This window comes from Pholcus phalangioides, unplaced genomic scaffold, assembly GCF_987345545.1.
Source record: "Pholcus phalangioides strain wild (caught in Gottingen) unplaced genomic scaffold, Ppha-v1.0 ptg000030l_1, whole genome shotgun sequence".
Classification (NCBI taxonomy): Eukaryota; Metazoa; Arthropoda; class Arachnida; order Araneae; family Pholcidae; genus Pholcus; species Pholcus phalangioides.
This window is the reverse complement of record NW_028301620.1, coordinates 4,391,310-4,404,074: the sequence shown is the minus strand read 5'-3', so window position 1 is coordinate 4,404,074 and position 12,765 is coordinate 4,391,310. Positions and strand designations below refer to the sequence as shown.

General features: G+C 37.0%; 1 protein-coding gene across 1 annotated transcript; it reads left to right on the top strand.

Annotated features, from left to right (window-relative positions):
* Positions 1 to 562: 562 nt before the first annotated feature.
* Positions 563 to 2,599, top strand: LOC149067459 (uncharacterized). The gene has a single exon (XM_089252612.1). The coding sequence runs from the start codon at positions 563 to 565 to the stop codon at positions 2,597 to 2,599; it is 2,037 nt and encodes a 678-aa protein (XP_089108738.1).
* Positions 2,600 to 12,765: the final 10,166 nt, after the last annotated feature.

Here is a 12,765-nt window from a genome sequence, read left to right as displayed (position 1 = left end):
GTTTATCAAGTGAGAGCATCATTGCTCTGTTGTTTATCAAGTGAGAGCATCATTGCTCTGTTGTTTATCAAGTGTGATAGCATCATTGCCCTTTTGTTTATCAAGTGAGAGCATCATTGCCCTTTTGTTTATCAAGTGAGAGCATCATTGCTCTGTTGTTTATCAAGTGAGAGCATCATTGCTCTGTTGTGTGTTGAAACGGCGGTAATTATGCGAGTACTGATTTTTTTTTTTGAAAAGATACGTCAGTATTATTCGCTCAGAAAATTATATTTTTTTTTGAAACGTCAGTTTATTATTGAGAATGTGATTTTTTTTTTTTGAACAGCAGTATTATCGCACATACTAATTTTTTTTTCAATTATCTTTGAATGTACGATTTTATTTATTTTTTTTTTTTGGGTTTGTTTGAAATACGTCAGTATTATTGAGCATATATCTATCTATATATGTATATATTTTTTTTTACGAATGATTAGTCATTAACATATGACGGTGGACGTATACACGTAGATTAAGTGTGAACATTTATAAGCGAAAAAAAAACGATATACCAAGCAACATGGCATATCTCGGGCGTGCAAGGAGGGGTGATTTGGTGGTTTTGGCAGAGGAGTTGGGTCTGGTGGTCAAGGACGGATCGAACATATTGGACTTGAGGAATAGCATCCTCAAATGTGACGGCTATGACGAGGAGTTCATCCGAGAGCAGTTAGCTGTCATCAAGGGAGACAGGGAAGCACGAGAAGAGCGTGACCTAGCTGAAGGGAGGATGCGTGAAGAACGAGAACACCTCTTTCGAATGGAAAAACTCCGCTTGGAGATGGAAAGGACGAACGCGTCCACAAATGGACGACAGAATTTAACCTCATTCAGTACGGAACTGACGAGGCTTGTTCCAAAATTTGACGCCAAGGAGGATGACATCGCCTTATTTCTCATAATATTTGAACGCCAGGCGAATAGAATCGGGGTGGACAAAAGAAACTGGGTGTCAGCTTTGCTGACCTTATTGCCGTCAGATATAACCCAATTAATCGCCCGAGAATCGGAAGAGAAGTTTGATGATTATGAGTACATTAAGGAGATCCTCCTTAGGAAATTCAAATTAAGTGCGGAACATTTCCGGCAAAAATTCACCAAACATCAACGCAACCCGGCGAAATCATGGCGAGAATTTGTCTTCGAAATATCGAATTTCTTCGAAGAGTGGATCCGGGGTCTGGACGTTGGTGACTTCGAGACACTGAAGAGCCTTGTCATTACTGACCAACTAAAACGACGCGTTCCCGGCGATATACGTGGCCATTTCGTGGACGAATGGGCCTCTTTCATATCTCCGTCTATCCTAGCTGACAAGCTAGATGAATACGAAAGTGTGCGGTCAAACTTCAGGAAGGTGGGCTCGGGCAATGATAACGTGAAAGATGAAGCTGGCAAATATGGTAACAGTAGAAGTTTTCCTCCTAAAGCACCGAATTCCAGGCCAGGACTCAAAACCGAAACGCGTAAAACCTTTGTGAAGCCAACTTGCTATTCTTGTGGCTCGGTTGGGCACATATCGAGGGTTTGCAACAATAATGCGAAAGGGCATGCCATTGTGAATGCACAGAGTCAATTAATGACGGTGGAACCAAGTGAAGCCTCGAATATTTTGACGGTGAAGGTTTCGGTTCCTGTGTCTTCTGCGAAGGTCACGGGGAAAATCGATGAACTTAAAATTGCACCCATCAAATGCGGAACGAAAAAATTTAAAGCGATTATTGATAATGGAGCTCAGATATCAGTTCTGAGAGAGGATTTGGTGCCTTCGAACTGCGACGGAGAAGGCACTATACGAATAATATCTGCGTTCGGGGAAACTGAGGTAGCGGCACTGAAAGTTATCCCGATGAGAATCGATGATGGTATGCACAGCGACATTCCTGTAACTTGTGCCGTGTCGAAGAAACTTGTTAACGACATGTTAATATGCTCAACTGCGTACGAGGCGCTGTCGGAAAGTGTGCAGCTCACTGGGTCCATTCGGCATACCGGAGACTCAACGATGTCGGTCGTACAACTCCTGGATTCGAACGTGGAAGGAGGGAACTGCATCCCTGATGCATCACAAGTCCCCGATAAAGGAGACAAAGACTTTATCGGTTTGCTAATTGGAGATGGCGATCTCGAGAAGGGCTGGGACTTCGTACGTCTGGGCCAAAGACCTTATGGCGTAAGGAATGGTGTTCTCACTCACTCCGAGAACGTAAACGGCGAAAATATCGTACAGGTTGTCGTTCCCACCTGCAAACGAATGGAAACGCTTCGGATGGCCCATGAAATACCTTTGGCATCACATCTAGGGGAGCGCAAAACGAAACAACGCATGAAGTATTCGTCGTACTGGCCTACCATCAAAAAGGATGTTCAGAAGTTTCGTAGGAGTCGTCGAGAATGCCAAGTCAGACGCACCGTCACGTATAGAGATCGCCTACCCATCCAACCAATCGTGAGACCCGAAAACCCATTCGAGGTCTGCAGCGTTGACTACATTGGACCCTTAGAACCCAAGTCAAGCAGAGGCCATACATTGCCAGAGTACAACACGTGGGACTGATATTTGATCAGGACGTAGAATTTGGAGATGTGGACTACGCTCCTGTTCACATAAAAATGAAATCAGTCCAGGACATTCAGAACCACGTAATGGGGTTATCTAATAAGCTGGAAGTTCACAGCAACGGCAATTATTCGAAACCGAAAGAATTTTTAGACGTGTTCAGCAGTCGGGGAATGTATATATTAGGAAAATACACGGAAAATGTTTGTAAATGTGAATGCATTTCAGTGCATATGTATTACTAATGTGTATTCAGTATGGTATTTTCATTGATCCCACGATGGTAATTGTTGATTTTGTGATTTTTTTTTTGTATGTGTGCTTGAACATGTTTTTCTTTGTTCATTTCTTTTCCTAAATGTGGTAAGCTCAGTTGTCTTGAAAAAAAAGATAGACAATGAGCTCCCAAGGGGGGACGAGTAAGGTTCCGGGACGAATCGTCAGGGAAGCTGCTAAACGAAGAAGCAAAAGAGGGAAAAACTACCCTGAAAAATATAGCGCGGGAGCCACAGAGAGAAGAAAAGAGAAACGCTCCCCACCTGGGGTTTTTTTATTATTATATTATTATGATGAGTGTGCTGTTGTAAGGTGTGATGTGCTCGTTGTGTAGCACTTTTCTCTATCCTCCTTAATCAAAATAAATATGATTATTGTTTTGAAAGACGACTCATCAATGAGTACGTGTTCAGTTACTCGACCACGAAGAGGGAGGATCGTTACTGATACAATCAACTGATTATTAGAAATCATGTTTCAAACTCAAGTAAAATGTCAAAAAAAAACAAAAAAAAACATTCTCTTCGTAAAACACATTTGAGATTTTATTCAAGGATTACCTGCATGTAAAAACGCAACACTAAAGTGGACTTAACTTAGATTCTAAGCGTCATAAAACGAAATAGAGGCCTTTCTTGGTATCACTACAAACCGGACATTCGTAACAAACAAAAATCGAAATTTTCTTACAAAATGACGTTTTCAACTTAGTCGAATACCTCAAACTTACGGATGAGCTCAAAAACTTCAAGCTGAGAATGTTGTATTTAAAATGATTTTTCTTATATATGCATTTACGCTATAATTCATTACTTTTTCCCTTTGTTTTAGAAGAATAAGCAAAGCGATTTTGACATGATTTTTCTTTGCATTTGACTCGCAATTGAATGAAATATTTTTTTTTCAAGTCATTTTAGAAAAATCGACTTCAAGGATCCGGACACCCCTCCTTTAAGTAAATCATGCATCTAGATGCTTATTGGGAAGACCGAGCACACGTATTATGTATTCGCATATGAAGCAAATTTCACCGTAAATTATTGTTCCAGCATACATTTTAAAATCCTCAAAAATAATCATTAGATAATTGATATTTACATTAATGCAGCCGAAACATCATTTGAATGACGGCTTTGTGAGCTCTTTCTAACCATTTCAAACATGATCCTCATAATAAACGATATCAGTAAGCTCTTGTTCTCTCTGGAACATTTATGTTTACCTGTTCTTTGCGTATTCAAACTGCGACGAAACGTAATAATTAAAATATGCGAAATGCGTGTGTCCATGTGTGTACAAATATACATTATACGCATATGCAACCGGAAACCTCTAATTCATGAGTCTCTCATGTATGCATTTATATACGTATATTTATATAGTAGTGGTCACACAACATACATTTTGATGATGAAGCCATATTTCTCTCATTGATATGCAGAGATTTCCAAAGCAGCCTCTCCCTCTAATATTTTATATGCATATCTATAAATAAATAAATGCATGTTGTATACGGCTGTCGAGTTGCCGGGATATTGTGTTCCAGTTCATCCCGTGACACATAAAGAATTCAAATCGAAATGAAGCCCCCAGACAATCGATTCTCTCCGTCTCTTGCTCCATCTACGCCTTTGCGTCCTTTCTGTTTACGTAACGATCCAGTCAACAAATCGATGGAAACTGCTTCTGCTGTTAAAACAGTTGATGCGTATTATAGTGGGAAATATTTGCCGAAGCTCCGGCCGTTGCGAATACCAAATCGAAATTAATCATCACCTAACACGCACATGCACATGCACACTCTATCTCTCGTTCTCTTTCTCTCTTACGACAGGCATTTTTATATATGTACAATCGGACCTCGATTCAACGCCAACGACCGGTATGAGGATTTTTGGTGCTATAACGAGTTAGTCGTTGTATCGCATTATTGTCTAAAAAAATGTTTCAAGGATTTCCATTTCACGCATAAACACGTTTCTTGGAAGATTTTTGAATAAAAATCGTATCTCTCTAATGAACAAATTTTAATCTCATGTCGTCCAATCTAGTAAAAGAATGGACTGAATTGAAATATTTCTCTCAAATTAGAGAGAGTTCAATTTATAATTGATCTTTTCATGTTTTTTCCTCCTTTTTCAAACAATATATTTTTAATTTTTAAGAAAACACAATATTATACTTGTAATTGGGTTGCTGTATTTTTTAAATATATGACATGAATATTTGTTATGGGCATTTTTTTCCTACCACCTCGTTGAGCATTTTGTATATTGTGGCTTTTTATTTATATGTGTTACTGCTAAAGCACGAAGTGCACAAAATTATGACGATAAAATACGTCAACTTGACTATGATAGCGAATCGTGTCTTTTAATATCGGACTTTGGACAGAGATCATCGGCCACTTCACGAACTTGCCGGGCCCCGTCGTGAATAGGACAATATCGGGCTTTGGCAGTAACATGTACAAAGAACAAGGGGAAAAAATGGTCAAGAATCCGACTTGCCTCATACTGGCAGTCACAATATTATAAAGTACGAGAGACTGCGTTACTTTAGGACAGCTGTACCTTCGGAATCTACCTTTTAAAATTGGGAATGGGAACGTAGGGTAACGGTTCTTAGAGAATGTAAATAGGTGATAGGCACGTGTCACGCGAAACCGATTCATGGAAGACTCGAGGTAAGTAAATTATGATATTTTTACTATTTTTTGCAGGTCAAAATGAAAACAAACGCATGTCACCATTTTGCTCCCTCTAATTTTTTCATGATTATTTGTCTTAGTCTTAGTTTATTATCGAGGTTTTAATGATTTATTTTTGATTTCAAAGACATCGAAATCTTAACCTACCTGTTGGTATCACCCTTTAGAAAACAAAATGACTTACGTTGTACCTTCCGACATTCTAAGGTGATGTACTTTCTGACAACAAAAAACTAGCCATTGGACAAGCCGTTTTGGATGAAATAGCTAAAAAGAGTCACTCAAAAACAAGAGCGTAGCTAAAATAAAAAGGTGGTTCTAGATCTTCCGACGACTACGATGAAGTAATTTTATTATCGGGAACCTCAGGTTATTATTTTTAACAAATGGACGAGCAAATGGAAGAAGAAAGCAGGGAAAAAGCAGTTCATAAGCGTACAAAATAGTACAGCACATTATGGTATAAAAACCGCACTTATAATTTTTCTACAACTAAATCTCGGGGAGGGGGATACGTAGACAAGGTTGTTATACGTAAGGACGACAATTTCGTATCCCAATTTTGAATTTTTTCATTAACTCAATACTCCTCAACTTCATCGGCAAAGGTTTTGATCATAATCTTAGTGTTTTACTAGTTTTAAAATATGTATTCCAGCGGCTGAGAGTTCGTTGCACAAATTAAAATCATTCATTTTTCTAATTTCTAGACATTTCATGGAGCAATCACCTTCGAGCTGAATTTTCACTTTTATTGGGAGAATTAACGTTGCCTATGGGGCTTCATAGAGAACTAAAATAATATATATTATTCTTGATTGTCTTCAGTACATTTAACAAGACAATTACTTAATCATTCTCACCATCGATTATGCATAGTACCCAAGCGTCATTGGTAAATTTAACAAATACAAATACAACGTCACAACAGGCAAATTGTCCAACGAGGTGGCTGACTTAAGAACATCATGGATCCCCGAGCCATTTTTTGGAGGCCCTACCTACTACTGCTACACCACACATGCACCCCGCCCACCCCCGGAACCCCCAACGAATCGGTACATGCGGGTATGTGCGTGTACGTGTAGTGAAACCTGACGTGAAGTTTTTGTTTCTCTGTAATGCTTGTTATGTGTAGTGCTGCCATCTGCCACCAGTTTTTCTAACTATGAGTGAAGTGTTATGATTGAATGATTTATCGTTGTAGGACTGTTGCTCTCTGTGGCGAGACTTTTTAACGGGGAGATCGGCTCGCATTTGCGCCTTGAAGTTGGGAACCACAGAAAACCAACTTCAGCCGACCACCACTGTGGGGTTCGAACCCGGATCCTCGCATCGCGAGTCCGTCACTATAACCACTCGACCACCACAGCGGCACAAGTGGCATTAACAAGTACTATCACTACAAAAACTATCACTTTTACTGCTGATTATACATAATACCCAAGCGTCGCATCGTTGGTATACATAGTAAATCGTACTATATCGTATAATATACATGATCATTTATACATGTATTAATTGGCGTACGCTAAAGGGGATTTGGGGGTTCTAAACCTCTTTCCCGTGAGCCAAGATTATAGTGTTATTTTGCAGAAAGAAACTTAAAACGCCCTTCTCAGAAGGAAAAATAATCGAAACTCTCCATCGAGAAAATTCTGCGCACGCCTATGTATGTATTGTATATTGGGAACGATCGTAAAATATTTTATCACTATATCGAGGCCCTACTATATTCCTCGCACCTTCTAGTAGAATTATTTGGATTCTTTTCCATATTTATCAAATTCACCAATAACATACACTAAGGTATATTATGCATAATCACCGATGATGACGACTAATTTCAAGTATATATCAAATTTACCAACGACACTTGCGTATTGGAATAATCGGTGATAAAAGTGATAATGTTTTCGATATTTATCAAATTTAGCAACGACGATTGGGTATTATGCATGTTTGCCAGTAAAAGTGATAAATTCATCAAACTTACCAAGACGGTAGGTAAGCATGCATAACAACGTTATAATGTATAACTTTACAGATATAACGAAACATAATGCTGACTTCTATTTTGATTGATACCCCACCCTCAACGTTTCGTTTAATCTAAACCATAGTTTCCCAACTTTTTCCGTCCCATCACCCCCTTCTTCAGAAATGTTTTTCTCTCATCGCCCCCGAATGCAATCTAACCCACAGGATCCTACAGTATGTTATACCCGTAGCTTCTACCACCCCCTGGAACATTACATCGCCCCCAAGGGGGCATTGACTCCCACGTTGGGAATCACCGATCTAAACCAATAATAATAATTAGAGCCCGGATCATATTTTGGCCTTTCCAGTATTAATGCTTATGGATGCAAGAAACTGAAGAATTTCCATAGAAAGTGGAAGTTTTACGGAAGTTCAACCATGTTTTTGTAATTTTTCAAATGAATATCGCTCGTAATATACGCATGACATCGTTTTTCCCCCTCACACATGAACAATGACTGGTAATAAAATATTTTTATACTGCGTACTTGAGGAATGAACGAAATCTACAGAAATATTGGCGAATTTAGTAAATTACTGCAAATATTTGCACACAATCGCTGCTGGTATCAGAGCTGGCAATCCAGAAGTTGTACTTAATCTATGCTGGATATATCAAGGTCTTTTTCTTAACTTAATTTAACGCGAACAATCAAATAAACCGAAATAAGGAAATAATGAGTTGTAGTGAATTGATGTGCACGTAAAGTTCATTCCTGTTAAGATTATTTTCTTTCCTATTTGTGAGCAATTGCTTCGAACTTGGAATTTCCGAATAAGAAACACGTAAAAGTAATTGTTGTGAGGATTTTTTTTTTGTGAACAAAATTTTCACCAGAAAAATAGAAAATAACTACTTATAAAGCACGTTTACTTTTTTGCGGGGCATTTGATTCATAATGCATTTTTTCTCAATTTTAATACATATTCTGGGATTATTACAGATTTTTCGGTCCTTTTTTAGTGCATATTTGTTGATTTTGAGTGCGTGTTTAGATATTTTTAATTTTTTAACCACCTTTTAGCGCATATAATCCGAGCACTCATAATAATACCAGTAATAATTACGGTGAAGAAAACGTCCAGTTTTCACAGTGTTTCTAGAATAGAACTATTCATATCCTTCCCATTAAACTCACTCATATCAAAGTCTTTACTTCCCTTTATAACGTGATAAGATTTATCAAGGAAAACAGATATTTTTTCTGGACTTCATGCCGAGGTGAACTCGGAAAGAGAAATCACCTGTCTCCAGTGGGACTAGAACCCAGACCCTCTTTCATTCCAGACAAGCATACCACCATTTGCACCACTGGAGACACGACCTTGCTTTAATTATTTCACGCACTGTGGTGTGAGGCGATGAAGCAGTGGCCTCTTTTAATTTCTGCAAATGGCTCCCAGAGGGGACGGTAGCGATAGAGATAGATGGCTTTTATGCTAGATACCGTGGTGAACTCGGAAAGAAAAGTCAACTGGTCTCCGCCAGGACTCGAACCCAGATCCTCTTGTATTCCGGGCAAGCATGCTACCATTTAAGATAAGATTTAGGTGAAACGCGAAAATATCACACCCAGTAGCACCCAAGGTCTCTATAAAAAAACCAATTTAGGTGGCAGAAGGATTTTCTCAAGTTTATCAAGACCCGACTCTCAGAAAATATTTAATTTACGATACCCGAGTATTGACATTTATAGCCGCAGAAAATACACTTTTAGTGCTATGTTTTGTTTCGAAAACTAGGTCATGCTTCAGGATAAAATAGCCGTAGTAAATTTATAATGGATTTTCATCCGTGAAGCCAGGTTTTTAATTTATCTTCCCCGTTACGTTAGGATAAAACCCCACTTTTTTTCCCCCTTATACATTCCTAACAGGCAACCTTTCAAAAGAAAGAAAGAAAAAGCACACGTGTTGCGCTGAGTTATTTACCCAGATAGCGTCACTAACACTAGCTGAGAAAATTGAACTTTGTTCTCTGAATATCAATGCACTCATTTTAGATGCAGAGGATGAAGCTCAACGAACACGGGGTAAAAGGAAAAAAACTTCAGAGAGCGAAGGAGATGAATTTTGTTCACATGGTGAAAAGAGTGATGACGAGAGAGTAAAGAATAATAAAATAATATGTAAGAGTCTTTTTCATTTAATGTTTCGGTCATTTTAACTTCCCGAAACTGGGAACAAATTAACAACTTTGGCGTGATTTCTGAAACTCGATTACGCTCAGAATGACGATGATAGCGTAAAAGCTTTGGATAAATAAGGGTGTGAAACTTATTATATAAACAGCGAATTTCTCAAATGTTATTATCCTTAAGTCATTACCCGCTGCTTTCATGATATATTAATATACGATAAATTTATTTAGTATATCATGTTTTCCAGAAAATACCGGAATTTCTTTCAGAGATAGCTGATACTCGCGCATCAAATATAAGTAAAAAATAAATAAAAGTAGTTTTAATTTCAATCCAATTATTCACTAAAATTACATCTTTTCGAAAGAAAAATTCTATTTCAAATTGCTTTTTTGAATGAATAGTTGCCAGAAAATATTTAAGGCTTTTCTCAATCGGTATTTACTTATACAGCTTACTCACGATTACCCGTCTAGTATATAATAAGCATCACTGGGGGATTTCGAAGTTGTTCATCACTGTTTCACTTGGAGGTTATACTTGAAGACCTGGCATTCGATACTACCCGAATGTACTATACTTCGTCTTGGACCTTGAAGTGAATTGATAATCCAAACGTTAAATTGAAATTTGGTCCCTTTCGTTCAAATGCACTTGAAAATAAAACTCTGGTGAACGCAGACTAAATATTGTTTTTCACTTTTTTTTTTGGATTTAGAATTAAAATGGGATAAAAAATTCTCAAGTACGAAATATATTCCTTAAAAATGCATACAGCGCAAACTAATTATGAATTTTCGCCGTGAGTTCTCATCTTGACGAGCCGGTAAGTAGAAAAAAGGTCTTATTTGATGTTTTAAGTTTAAATAATAGTACGACAAAAAATTAGGCACGTTTTATAAAAGCACTGGAATTTCATAATGACACTCACTAAAGCTTTAATAATATCCGTGGTTCTTTCTGTGGATATCTCGGTACAATACAAAGCCTCTAAAACCCCTGTGTCGCTTAATTATATTTTCAAGGCTTTTAGTGCTCTTATAACAACGGAATAACATTTTCTTTGTCTGGTTTCGAGGATTACTATGGTTTTCTGTGATATATATATATATTTTTTTTTTCTCTTATTTTCTGCACTTACGGCTTTTGTAGTTTTGGAGATTTCTTCGAAATTTCTCTGCACACACGCATACTCGAGAGAAATACCACGTTAGGAAACTGCCTCACACATTAATATGGAGAAAAGAGCTCCATTAAGAGGAGAGAGAGAGAGAGCTCCCGTTAAAATTACGTGGAAAGCTAATTATTATCACGTACTTAATATATGCATATGGGGGATGTGTATGCCTATGTATGCAACGGTACTTTTGGTAGCAGTTCATATTCCATCCAATTTATTTTGTGATGGAACAGGACCTCGTTTGCTTAACTTTATTGAGCACATCCTAACTTTCCCGCAATTATTGCGATATTTTTGGTGCCGAATAATCACTTTGTGATACCCTTTTTCCCCAACCATTCCACATTTTGAATCTTTTGAAATATTGTCCTTTTACTGTATAACAGTAAAGTATATTGCTGTAGTAATTCTTTGGCATTCATACAGTTAATGTGCCCATCATAGGAGATAAAAAGTGCGTTTCAGCTTAAGATGTCCTCTACCTTTTAACATGGTATAAAATTTTCTTATGTAGAAATATTATTAAAAACAGAATTTATGTATTGGTCTATTTCAAATGTTTACCGCATATATTTGATTGTGTATGCTATCCTATATGCTGGTACAAAATTTAACATATATGTAGTGCTTACAATTTTTTCTAAATTAAAAAAAAAGCAATAAAACAGATTGCGCACATTTTTTATTTGTATGAAATCAATGTAATGGAATAAAATATGATTAAAAATAAAAATAAAAACTTTTCAGTTCATGAAATTATTAAAAAGATTGAGTTTAAATTTCAAAAATTTAAAAAATAATAATATTATTATTTTTAAATCCCCCCTCATTTAAATTCCCCCATTTTAATTCTTCACTCTACAGACAGTATTTTGCTAAACAAATATGTACCGTAAGAGTAGACAGTTTTTTGCAACTCCCTTCTTCATTTCATAATAAATATTTTTTCTTATTAAAAAAAAAAAAATAAATAAATAAACCCTGCTTTATTTTTTGCCATCTTTCAATTTCACCAAACTTTCAAGCCGCTATTATACAATCGGGTCTCTATTTTACAAAGTGTCGTCGTTCCGCTTAGAAACTTCGTTATAAATAAAATTTGTTAAATAGAAATTTGTTTATTATACTATAAAAACAAAACTGAAACTTACCTATGCACTTTATCAACTTTGACACACGTTATAAACTGTAAAAAAGTCTGTGATCGTGCTTTGTTTATCGCTTATTACTAGAGAGCAAACTTTGCAGAATTTTAAAATTGTTTTCTCAGCATACCACAAACTCTGTACGAAAAATACAACTTAAAGAGTTTGTGTATATTTCAGCTTCCTATTACAGCTGGCTATTCACCCTTGCTCTACGATTCTATTGAATTCTGTTGGAACTTCTACAAGCCGTGAAACATTGAGAAAAAACACGAAAATGTGAAGAAATAAAAAATTTAGCCCATAGTTTCCCAATCTTTTTTTTTCCATGGCCCCTTTTCAGAATGTTTTTCTCCCATCGCCCACCCCCCAACGCAATCTAACCTATAGAATCCTATGGGGGTGTTAACGCCTAAGTTAGGAATCACTGATTTAGCCGGAAAAACTTCATTAGCCTATATGTAGAAATTATCTTCCGTAACATGGGGATTAATTAATATGTGAATGTCAATTAATGTCGAGGTTCTGTAGAAAATTTCGTTCAATAGCAAAATTTTTAAATACAAGTTCGTTGAATGGATACACGACTGTATCTGCATGGTACAGATCAAATCGAAGAAAAGAAAACTAATTTGGAACATGTTTCAACCCTGGCAATGCCATTGACG